Source organism: Paramormyrops kingsleyae, chromosome 7, assembly GCF_048594095.1.
Source record: "Paramormyrops kingsleyae isolate MSU_618 chromosome 7, PKINGS_0.4, whole genome shotgun sequence".
NCBI lineage: Eukaryota > Metazoa > Chordata > Actinopteri > Osteoglossiformes > Mormyridae > Paramormyrops > Paramormyrops kingsleyae.
Window position 1 is genome coordinate 22,696,116 of NC_132803.1, and position 13,069 is coordinate 22,709,184.

General features: G+C 44.7%; 1 protein-coding gene across 4 annotated transcripts in view; it reads left to right on the plus strand.

The window, feature by feature from the left end:
- garnl3 (GTPase activating Rap/RanGAP domain like 3) overlaps positions 1 to 13,069 on the plus strand; it is a 113,407-nt gene that overhangs the window by 53,847 nt on the left and 46,491 nt on the right. For all 4 annotated transcript variants that reach the window (XM_072714515.1, XM_072714518.1, XM_072714516.1 and 1 more), the window contains exon 3: positions 3,887 to 3,961. In XM_072714515.1, the coding sequence (XP_072570616.1) occupies positions 3,887 to 3,961 (75 nt within the window). The remainder of the gene's footprint in view (positions 1 to 3,886; positions 3,962 to 13,069) is intronic.

A 13,069-nucleotide genomic window follows, 5' to 3' on the forward strand; every position in this document is an offset into this window, starting at 1 on the left:
GACTGAAAGTTATGAATCGTGTCGCTGTAGAAAATTGAATATCATACAATACAAGGCTGGGACTGCAGGACAGCTAGGCTGTTACAGAAGGGGAGGGATTGGTATGCATGTATTTACGGGCAGGATTTCTTGAGTCAAGCTGCTGTCAGTCCTGCTCAGTGGGTCATGTCCCTGTGTGGTTTCGTGCGGCGCTTGGGGTGGCCTCTTTGGTGACATTGACACCGGAGGAGACAAATTCAGTGGGGTTTGGGTGCTGTGCAATCACATAGGGTTCTTAGCATGTAAACAGGAATTTTGGGTAAATCTGGCAACTTTTGAAATTTGAAATGAAATTTCTTTTTAGCAAAGAAAACGTGATAGTGTGATGATTGTATCATGTTAGAAAAATCAATTACTTAGTGAGGAAAATTTTTAAGCATTTCAGTGCGCCAACCCCAGTAGCCTTAAAAGCAGTGAATTCCCTCCTCAAAGCTATGTAATGGACAGCAGTGAATTACAGTACCTCCTCAAACCTCTGTAGTGGACAGCAGTGAATTACCTCCTCAAACCTCTGCAGTGGACAGCAGTGAATTACCTCCTCAAACCTCTGCAGTGGACAGCAGTGAATTCCCTCCTCAAACCTCTGCAGTGGACAACAGTGAATTCCCTCCTCAAACCTCTGTAGTGGACAGTAGTGAATTACCTCCTCAAAGCTATGTAATGGACATTAGTGAATTGCCTCCTCAAACCACTGTAGTGGACATTAGTGAATTACCTCCTCAAACCTCTGTAGTGGACAGCAGTGAATTACCTCCTCAAACCTCTGTAGTGGACAGCAGTGCATTCCCTCCTCAAACCTCTGTAGTGGACAGCAGTGAATTACCTCCTCAAAGCTATGTAATGGACAGCAGTGAATTGCCTCCTCAAACCACTGTAGTGGACATTAGTGAATTACCTCCTCAAACCTCTGTAGTGGACAGCAGTGAATTACCTCCTCAAACCTTTGCAGTGGACAGCAGTGAATTGCCTCCTCAAACCTCTGTAGTGGACAATAGTGAATTCTCTCCTCAAACCTCTGTAGTGGACAGTAGTGAATTCCCTCCTCAAACCTCTGTAATGGACAGCAGTGAATTACCTCCTCAAAGCTATGTAATGGACAGTAGTGAATTACCTCCTCAAACCTCTGTAGTGGACAGTAGTGAATTCCCTCCTCAAACCTCTGTAGTGGACAGCAGTGAATTACCTCCTCAAAGCTATGTAATGGACAGCAGTGAATTACCTCCTCAAACCTCTGTAGTGGACAGCAGTGAATTACCTTCTCAAACCTCTGTAGTGGACAGCAGTGAATTACCTTCTCAAACCTCTGTAGTGGACAGCAGTGAATTACCTCCTCAAACCTCTGTAGTGGACAGTAGTGAATTCTCTCCTCAAACCTCTGTAGTGGACAGTAGTGAATTCCCTCCTCAAACCTCTGTAGTAGACAGTAGTGAATTACCTCCTCAAACCTCTGCAATTGACAGCAGTGAATTACCTCCTCAAACCTCTGTAGTGGACAGTAGTGAATTACCTCCTGAAACCTCTGTAATGGAGAGTAGTGAATTCTCTCCTCAAACCTCTGTAGTGGACAGCAGTGAATTACCTCCTCAAAGCTATGTAATAGACAGCAGTGAATTACCTCCTCAAACCTCTGCAGTGTACAACAGTGAATTACCTCCTCAAAGCTATGTAATGGACAGCAGTGAATTACCTCCTCAAACCTCTGCAGTCGACAGCAGTGAAGGTTGTTGTTCCACAAAGCTGAATCTTCAGATTGCTCCCTTTAACCTCTTGTGACTCATTAATGCTTCAGCAACAGATGAAGAAATTGTTGAATGTTTGGTGTTTAACCTTTTTTCTTCTAAAGCCAGACCTCTCCCTGGTCGCCGCCACTAGCTGACAGGATGTTAATTGGAGGTGAAATATGACTGTCGGATGTCTGCAAGACAGCGGAGGGTCATAAATTACCAGGGGAGGAGAGCTGTTACAACAAAACAGCCAGCACAGGGCTGCCTTGCAAATGTCACTGTTTGTTTTAGGACTGGTTTGTCGCTGCATTCTCATATGAACAATTATTTCCACCACAGCTAGGGCCGTAGCCAGCTATGAGATCACCAAGGTCCGGACCTCGGTAATTTTTTAAGAGCTAAAAATAAAATTTGAAGCTAAATATTCACCTGACTAAAAAAATTATAATTATTATTATCTTACGTTTCGCATAACGAATTACTTTAAAAAAAATGTACAGCTTATGAAGGGATCAGTATCAATAATGTGATTGATGAGGCACACACCCAACCTGGGCGTCCCCCGGCCCCCGCAGCTTTTATTCACATGCGTGCATATTTTTGACAATGGATGCAAGTTGTCATACTTTTTCGCCAGCTTTAGCCACAGTTTAGCTTGCATCCTGTGCCTTCTTCAGCTGTTTTAGGACCCATAGATTTCTTGCAGAAACCTCTTGCAGCCTTTGTGATTGGGGATAAAGGAGAGCATTGTGATATGATATGTGCCTCACAACTGGCCGTTCGTAAGTTACACCTCTCTCCCGCATATCGGGCTGTGCCATAGAGATGTATCCTTGTAGCATGCAAGTGCAGTTGGCAGCACTTCCCCGTCCTTACTGGCATCCAATCCCAGCACTCCTCTGTCCCTTTCCCTCTTTTGCCTGTTTTCAGCCGTCTTCTCATCTGCTGACGTAATTCCCAGCACCCACTGTCCCCCTCATCCAAACTATAGCCGTAGCTGTACGCTGCACTACGCTGTCTATATAAAGGATATTATATGTAAGTGGCACATTTGGTGACATTTGGCTAAGGAAAGGGGAAGTGCTGAGAATAGGGGAAGGGGGAGAATTCTCTGCTTTGTTGCCTAGCAACGTGCGCTGCGTTCATCTGAAGGTGGGATGTCATGTTTCTGCAGTGAATGCGCACCATTGAAAAGAGATTACATCGTGTTACAGGCAGATGACTCTTATGCTTATTGCTGAGCGAAGCCACTTCAAAGGGAAGCTCAATCTTCTCATTTATAAAGAAACGTCCTAGCTGCTCTGCTATTGTTGCTCGAGAGTCATCGTCAGAAAAAGCTGAAACTGAAAGGCAACAATAGTGTGAAATAAGAAAGTAAATTAAGAAGGGAAATATATCTGAATTTCCCGTTCATGTATTTTGCTTTGCATGAATACAGAGGGCTAGTTCTAAGCAGGGGTGTATTTATTTGTCGACTGAATGCATTAATAATATAGTGTATATGGATTTTTTTTTACATTGCTATTTTAAATGACCACGTTTCACTGCCAGATGTGTTTGACAAGCCGGAAAGTAGCTTTGTTGACCCTACCTGTATATTTCTGTGAACATGGTTTTTATTGAAGCCATTTGTCTTTGTAAAAGAATAATCTGGTTTTATGGTAAGGTGACTGATAGAGAACTTTAAGAGCATGTTCTAATGTCATACATGACATAGGTCTTTTCGTATACAGTAGAGTTGACACCTCGTAGTCCCAGGGTTTTGGTGTCCAGTGGGTCTCCATGTATTTCGCCCTCCAGCTGAATGCCAGTTGCCACTGCAAAAATCTGCTGACCACACAAACAAAATCTACACACACAGACAACTGCTACCCACCTTTGGGTGAACAATCATTAAAGATGCTTATGTTTTTCTGTTTTTTATTTAGTTTTTTTTGTTTTATATAATCTGATTTACTCATGTATGAACATTGACTAGACTGGGTTCGAATCTTCGAGCAGACTAGGTGCGTTGACGACATCACATGACGACATCTTGTGATGACTCCACGTGAGCGACTCGATCTTCCCCACTTTCGGCTGCCACTCCACATGCCTGACGATCCTCTGTTTCCTCCCTGCAGCTCATCTCCAGTGATGCAGATGGAGCTATACAGCGAGCCGGGCGATTCCGCGTGGAGAACGGATCGTCTGACGAGGTCAGTGCAAAGGAGCATCTTCAGAGCTGGAGAGCAAAGATGTGCTTTAGGCGGACGTGGCGTAGTGCTGAACCCGGGACCCAGGATTCCTCGTAGGTGTACCATTCAGAGAATGCAGCAGCTGCATCACTCACTGTATGAGTAAAAAAATTGTGTGAAAATGGGAATTCAGTTCAGATCAGAATGCTGAATAAAAATGACAAACAACAATAATCCATTTCCCGGGTTGGTAAAGAGAAATGGCTGCTTTCTGCTTAAAACAGTAAAATTGTGTTAGAGCAGACATCATCTGACCGGTTTTCCTTCAGTGATTGTGCTCCTCTTCACTTTTGATCCTTTGCAGATTTTCATTAAATCTGAGCCCCCAAGATCTGGCTTGTAATTAAGAGTTAGGGGAATAATTCATCGTTTTCCCTGCCTTTTGATAACGAGGCTGCCAGCCACTGAAGGAGCGGGTCTTAAGCCTCCTTACTCCGCAGGCCTTCAGGACCAAGGTGCCGGTCGTGTTCCTTATCGAGATGCGTTTTCATGGTAATGTGCATTTGGAGAGTTTTGCTTATCGTAACCTGACATCACATCCAGCAGCACTGGCAACCAAATAGCTTCACTAAGACGGGCCACAGACATGTGTCTGTCTCGCAGCGCCCCCCCCCACCTGCGCTTTTGGGGGGGAGGGGCGGGTTCTGCATGTCCTTGTCGGAGTCGGTGCACTGTTACTCCACCCTAGAGGGAAAAACAAAGAAGGCACTTTGTCCATATAAATATTTTAGCTATCATCCCTGCATCCATCCTTTCAGACCTTCGGAGGGGCTTTTACGCCTCGTTCCTGTGCATCACGGGAGCCTAACAAAGAGGCCAAAGGCATAATATGTGGGTTAGTTTATGGTTGGGCCTGAATCCCTCATGTGGAGTTTGTTACATTGCCTCAGCGCAAGGAAACAGAGCACCTGACAGTCACTATGACAACATGGACCATCTCGGCGTAAATGCAGACACCCTGTCATTCCCCCCCGGCTACCCAGAGAGCCAAGCTTGCCACTTTGCTTTTTCACCGAATCTTATACTTTTAATTAATTAAAATTCCAACACTTGTGGCATCCTTTTCAGAACACTGGGTGCAATCTGTACCTTAAAATGAGAACAGGGTGCATTGCACTGAATGACTTCACACTGATTAGTAGCCAGATGTTGAATCTAAACACAGAGGGATCCTGTGATGTGACAGGCCGGTTGCAGACACCCTACATACTACCCCATGAAAGCAGAACATGGTAACTGCACTGACACTGAACAGTAAAAAACTATGAGATTTTGGTCATAACTCAGTTTTGGTAAAATATGCAGGTATGGCAGCATAGGCATCGAGTCCCGGTAGTTCCTTTGGTGAATCTGGGCTTCAGTAAGATTCCCAGGCCCGGTAGTTCCTTTGGTGAATCTGGGCCTCAGCAAGGTTCCCAAGCCCGGTAGTTCCTTTGGTGAATCTGGGCTTCAGTAAGGTTCCCAAGCCCGATAGTTCCTTTGGTGAATCTGGGCTTCAGTAAGGTTCCCAGGCCCGGTAGTTCCTTTGCTGAATCTGGGCTTCAGCAAGGTTCCCAAGCCCGGTGGTTCCTTTGGTGAATCTGGGCGTCAGTAAGGTTCCCAGGCCCAGTAGTTCCTTTGGTGAATCTGGGCTTCAGTAAGGTTCCCAAGCCCGGTAGTTCCTTTGGTGAATCTGGGCTTCAGTAAGGTTCCCAGGCCCGGTAGTTCCTTTGGTGAATCTGGGCTTCAGCAAGGTTCCCAGGCCCGGTAGTTCCTTTGGTGAATCTGGGCTTCAGCAGGGTTCCAAAGCCTGGTAGTTCCTATGGTGAATCTGGGCTTCAGTAAGGTTCCCAGGCCCGGTAGTTCCTTTGGTGAATCTGGGCTTCAGCAAGGTTCCCAAGCCCGGTAGTTCCTATGGTGAATCTGGGCTTCAGCAAGGTTCCCAAGCCCAGTAGTTCCTATGGTGAATCTGGGCTTCAGCAAGGTTCCCAAGCCCAGTAGTTCCTTTGGTGAATCTGGGCTTCAGTAAGGTTCCCAGGCCCAGTAGTTCCTTTGATGAATCTGGGCTTCAGTAAGGTTCCCAGGCTGTAGGGGATGTTGGCATGCAATGTCGCATCTGATGTGACGTTTGTGGAGTGTATCTGGAAGAGGACACGGCCACGGCTTTCTCATTAGCTACAGCATGTGTCTCACGTGCTGGAAGCCACTAGCAGCAATAAGTGTTAATGTGATGAAAACACTCCCTAATTTCCTTGCTCACGATGCTTCCAGCGACAATATCTGGAATTAAATGTTAAACAGCGACATTTTAAACACTTAAATTAATGCTGTAATTGTTGTGCCGTGTACAGAAGAAAGAAATCAGAAATTATTAATTGTGCCAGCTATGTTTACCTTTGGCTTCCTTTATAGTAGGAACCCATCGTTGCAGGAAGGATTCCATCCACGTAGAGGCAAGCCGGCTTGGTACAGCAAAGGTATTTCACTGACATCCGATAGGTCGGCCCCTTGTGACAATCTGCTGCAAAGGTGGGAAAGAAGCAATGCACGGGGAAGCAGGTGAAGCACGCCTCGTGCAGAGACTGCAAGCTCGTCACTGCGGAGGGGATGGCTGACTCACCATAGCTCTGGCAGGCCTCATATCCCCAGCCCTGGTCTCCTCACCTGGCACCCATCATTGCTGGGCCTCCGTCCGGCATGCTAATGAGGGCTGCACTCCCTGATTACCATCACGTCCCTGGGAGCCTGCGTGAGAGCTCGGCGCTGCCTCTAAGTCACAGCGTAATAGGCCATCTGTCAGGCCAGTGTCTCCGGGCCTGATTTCTACTGGTCCTTATTGATAAGCTGTTAAGCCTTCCGTCACACAAGACGGCCTGATTTAGCAGCAGGATCCATTTCCTGGTCTCGAGGTGGAGGGCAGAGGCACTGCGATGTTGTCCAGTGAGGTGTGGTTATTTAAATGTTTAACTCCGCCCATGTGTGCTTTTCTGATTTACAAAGCAGTACTAAGTAGATGTTCTAAGAATTTTGACCGGAGAACTGACTCACAGTCACAGAAAGCAACAAACATTTAAAGCTGGAAAGTATAATTCAGACTTGTAAATATTTGCCCAGCAAGGGAAAATTCACTTTTGAAATTTGCTTAAATTTTAATGGCAGGTTGTATGCATCATGAACGGCCATGAGTTTCTGTTCTGAGGTTTAAGACGTCTGTAGTGCACTGCAGTGGCTGTCCTGTGTTGTGGGGAATGCAGTGTCCCAGGAGGTAAAGCACTGCATGCCACCTTGTCTCCAGCATCATGGCTTTGACACATCAGCGCTCACAGTAGCCTTGGTTCATTGGGACACGGACTCACCATAGTACCTCAAACGCTCACAGTAGCCTTGATTCATTGGGGCACAGACTCACCAAGAGATATACTTCGAGGCCACTAGTGTCTCTCTTACATATCTTCTCTTGTTCTTTTTCAGTTGCCCTGCAACTGCAGTTTCTCTTTTTGCTGAAAGAAAAATAATTTTGAAAGTTCATTGACTGTCATAATCTATTCATGTTAAGGTATAACAAGTCATGCTAAAAAGTTTGAAAGCATATGTATTAAACTTAAGAGTGATCCAGATACCTCAGGAACTCACTGTAAATGTTATTTAAAAAGAGAATATAAAATAGTACACTTCTCTAGTAGGCGCTCCCAGATGGCTTTGACCAAGGGCAAAGTCCCAGAGCTCGGCCAGGGGTTTGAGCTGGGACTTTATCATCCATCGCTTATAAATGGCAAAACACTGGCATGGCTTCACTGGAGAAGGGAGAGAATGGAAACATGCTGTGTAAGACCCCTTCTAGGGATGCGCCGGGCACTGCGAATCGCCCACACGGCAAGCTATGCGCTCCTTCAGCATGACAAACACCGACTGGCTGACGGGAGGATGTATCAGACGAGCTTCTGCCATATGGGAAGACATAATGTTTGCTGGCGCGGACCAGGACTTGGAGAAACGTGGGCGAAGGCAGATGATATTGAAAATAAAAATGTCTTTGATGGATTTTCCTAAGCATTCACACCTACAGATGTAGCTGACAGATCGAAACTTCTAAATGTATGTATATAATGAAAGCACATGCATTAAAAATACACAGGGACCAAGGCCAAAAATAAACAGATGTATCTATAGGTCAAAACCATGATGTCATGAAACATTCAGATGTCCTGATGTGGGGGACCGCAGCTATCTGGACTGGCTGTGGGGCTTGATGAGGAATCATACATATGGTGGTGTTCTTCACTTACCTCATGCCAGTCCCAGGGTCTTGAATTTGGTACAAGTTCTAGCTGGTAGTCGGTGGCAGCGGACCAGGATTGGTGAGATGTGCAACTTGCTCTGGGCTAGCAGGAGCAGCGTAGTCATGCATGCATATGTCCTTGCAGAAGGGTATAGGGTTGACAGGCATTCAGTGATCAGAAGCTGTCCATTTGTTTTGCTATTGCAACCTGGAATCGCTCTGAGTTTGTTTGAGGGTTCAACTAGAATTGCTGGCTTGGAAAAATGAATGAAATGTATGACAACCCAAAGCTACCAAAGAAATATAAATGTCTTATCAGCTTCACAGTAATTGCAGCAGGCCGTGGGTCTGCAGTATTCATTAGGAAAGTACCCCATATTGTAGAACCAGAGCTGTATAGTTCAGGTCCGTAAAGTAAAAATCCAGACCAAGATTTTTACTCAACCAGATGAGTACTCTGTGGCTGTGATTCTTTATACTTAACAAGTTGGTTAAAACAAAATCTTGGTCCGGATTTTTACTTTCTGGACCTGAACTATCCACCTCTGTCTAGCACTTTGCCTTAAAACCAATTAAAGTGAGAGTATGATGATGTTCTCTGACCTATGATGGGGTTACGTTCTAATAAATCTATCGTAAGTCAAACATTAAGATGATATGACATACTTAGGCATTTATTAGTAATATTAGACATAAAATGCTTGGGAAAATTTGGTTAAATACAGAAAAAACACACTGAATGGTACATTGTTAAGCATTGTGTAGGATGTTTACGTTTGCGATTACTGCAGACACTGGAAACATTGGCTGGGTTGATGCTGTCATCTCCCAGGCATCAGTAGAACATATTGTAGCTGGGAGCATTCAAAGTGATGCCTGCTATCATAAAGTCAAAACACCATAAGTTGACCCATAATTAATTGTGTGTGCATCAGTATGTGTCTTTGGACGGTAGGAGGAAAGTAGCATAACACGTGTAACATGCATTCACCACGTGTAGTAGAGGCGGGACTGGAGGGTGAGGCATTAGTGCTGCCGTCCTGTAAAACCCACGTTAAGCAGTCCGTAACACCAGGCCCCTCAGTGCTCAGGGCTTTCGTCAGCTTTAGCGTTTCCTCTCTGGATTCTCCCAGCATTGTGTTGACATAGTCTCCTCTTGTTCCCGGGGAACCCTGACAAAGGAAGTCGATTTATATGGCTCTTTTCTTCTCTCTGATAATTCATCCGTCTATCCATCCATCTACATTACAACGTATTCATTACTCCGTGTAACTGAGTGACCTGAAACTTACCACAGGCAGCACAGGGTACAAGGCCAGGGATGCCTTATGGGATGTCAGTCAGTCTCATGCATGCTCACTCTGTGGCCGAATTTAGGTTTAGTCACATTGGCGCGAAAAAATATTTGCGTCTCATTCACTTCCATTATAGCTGCACAACATGAAAATCAGATTCCTCACATTTATTTTGCGGAGAGTTCGTCAATTGAATTTTGACCTACGAATTTGCGCAGCTCAACCAATCAGGTGCGGTGTGGGTGGGGTTGCCCCATGACTTTGCATAGCTCAACCAATCAGGTGCGATGTGGGAGGGGCTGACCTTTCAGTTTCACTGGCTGTTGGACAAAATGGGAGGCAACCAATGCTTTATAACGATCGATTGTCAGAATGTAAAAACAGGAGAAAAGCTGCATGATGGGCAGTGAGCATTTGAACTGGTCTCAAAGGTAAAAGCATATTACAGTGCGTTTTATAACATCACTAATTAGTATGCATCACACCTAGCTTATCAGGCTAGAAGGCTAATGTTACAATATACACTGAGTGCAACTCATTTCACCAATACTGACTGGCAAAGCACAAGGGAAAAAATTAGTAAGCAGTTTTCAAATACATATTTTAACGGCAAACTGAATGTGACTTATTCCTTGTTAACATTATTCCTTATTAACTTCACTGCACCAACACTGTCTTGAAACAAAACCCTATGCCACGCCCACTTTCGCTTGGCACTGCAAAGATGACGTGGTTTTTTTGTACTGGCGTGACGGCACCAGTGGACTGCAGTTAGCCTAGCTGTCTGTCTTTGGGCCACGGATAGAAACAGACAGAACCAGAGGAAACTTACACCCCATGAGGACAGCATGCAAACTCCACAAGTCACAATGTGATTGTCACTAACGTATGCTGTATTATCGTGTAATTTTTGTTGTTGTGAAAATGGTATTATAATAGATGTATTGCAACAGATTTATCAAAATGTTACCTTACTTTTTTTTTAACCCCAAGCTATTTCCCTGCCTCCCCTTTGATCACAAACAAAATATAAGGAAAGCAAAACTGTTCTTACCCTTTTTTATATATCAGAGTGCATCACTGTTGCTGGGGAGATTAATATAGCTCCTGCATTATGGGGGTTTCCTTTGCTCAACGTGAAATATGCATGACAGTTAGGACACTCGCAGAAGTGTGGTCTTTCTGTGGTGCCATAGAAAAACTGAAGACTGAAAAGAAAATGCAGTATATGCAAGGCAAGCCATCGTTCTACCACAAAAGAAACCTTAATATTCGATCATCTTGTGTGTTTTTTCCCCAACAAGATCATCCTTCGGTGTGCCGGTGGTTGCGGATGGAAAATTGCCCGTCAATCTTGTCGAAAGGGCAAGCGACATATGAAAGACATTCCTCTGACTCCTTCTGAATCCTGCCTTCATGGCCTTTAATGGCAGAGGCTGAATTGCAAGCCTGCGGCAAAATTATACATAATAGGCGGAGAGAAAACAGTGGATTTCAGCCACAGTGAAGCGCTGCATGCCATTGTACACGCGCTCTGTGAACCCATGAAGCTGCGTCTCTATTGAGTTTGCATCAGATTCTGGGCCTCCTACCTTTCGCTTAGTGTTCTGACTTATGATAAAGCTTAACTGTTTAAAAATGGTTACGATGACTGCATTGATGACTGTAGTGTGGTGCATAGAAACCGGGCGTCAGGGCACATGCAGAATTCCACATCATGAAACATGGAGCCCACTGGCCTGTGTCTGAACAACTAGTTGAGGTGATATATTGTGTTCACATAGATATGCATTTATTAAAGTAGGAATCATTCTGAGAAGAGTTACATGGCCTTCAAATGGCAGAAGGTCACCAGGTAGAAATTCACCTTTTGTGGACTGTGGAAATAGATTCAAAATCACAAAGAATAAACAAAATTTTCACTTACAAAGTAGTATTTGCAGGTAACCTCCAATACTGAGCAACAGGTGCATAGTCTATACGTGTAACTTAAATAGAGAATCTGGTGTAGGCATTCTCCTAATTCAGCAAGTAAATAGATCAGCTGGAGCAAAAGATATGTCTCCTGGCTTCCTCTGGTGGCCAGGTTGAGATATGACACCCTCCTCTGAGGCCGTCCCTTGATGGTCCAGGACAGTCAGGATGGTGATAGTGGAGGTTCTAGATCCAGGATGTATCAGAAACTGGACACCACTCCTCAGTGCTATAACCCTTCCAGTTAACTAAGTATTGAGTGCCCCAGTCACTGTGATAGGAATCTAGTCTTCTCGTTGTATAAGTAGGACCACCACATCCAAGGGAGATTGCAGAGGGGTTAATAGGAAATAGGAAAGGTGGTAAATGATTAACTTGCAGGATCATCAGCAGCAGGTCCTTAGAGGAGAGCCAGACCCTCTGTTCAGGCCTGCTGGTCTGTCTCTGGTACCACCCAGACAAAGGCTGATATGGCAGCCAAAGAGGCAGCACAAATGAGAAATAAAACCCAGATCCTGATCAGAAACTGTCAATTGGAATGCCATGTATTCTGACCATGTTGTGCAGAATGAGTTCTTTTGGCTCCATTGAGAATAGGAGCATAGAATGACACTGATTAGACAATTTGTCTTGAGCACAGGCAGGACGGGTTTGTATGAATGCACATACATTTTAGCAAAGTGGTGGTTTTCGTAGATCCTCAGAAGGATCTGTCACACATGCAGAATGTGCACCTGTGAGTGTTGGAGAAGATCAGGATATTTGTATTTGAGTAGACAAATACCAATTGATTTTGCATATCATGAAGAACAAGAAAAACAAGAGTGTTTACTATCTCAAAAAGCATCAACTAGTACTCATAATGGTCACTATTAGTATTAAATACCATTTTCCACTCTTACGCCAAATAGTTGCTTCCCACAGGATGTCAAATATAGATGACATAAAAGGATGCCGATTCTTAATAGTGATTTTATTGAGGCCATGATAATTCGCATATTTTCAGAGATCACTGTCCATAGCTACAAAAAACATCTAGCCACTGAAGGAATCCTGTCTCAGGGCTCAGAGGACTCTGAAGGAGCATGTCTGGAACGCACCTGCTCAGGGGTTATAGTCCTACAAATTGTTGCACAACTGGAGACACAGAAAGTATGTCATCGCATAGGTATGTAGAACTCCAACAAACTAAAAATCCACTGGTCCAGGAGAACTGTGTGTTGTATAGCTAACCAAGGATTAGAGGATTTCAGGATGACATGATAAGGTATGGGGAGATTGGGGAGGATCATGTGGAGACCATAATTACTCATTCAGTGAATTATAGTTCCAGTGGGCTTACCATCTAAAGCAGGAACCCTCTATTACAGGGGTGTCGAACTCCAGTCCTGGGGGGCCGGAGCCCTGTGTAGCTTAGCTCTTTCCCTGTTCCACCATAAATGATTCAGCTCAAGAGCTGTGTGGTCATCAGCACAAGGAGTTGAATCAGGTGTGTTAAATGAGGGGAAACCCAAAAATGTGCCGGGCTCCGGCCCTCCAGGA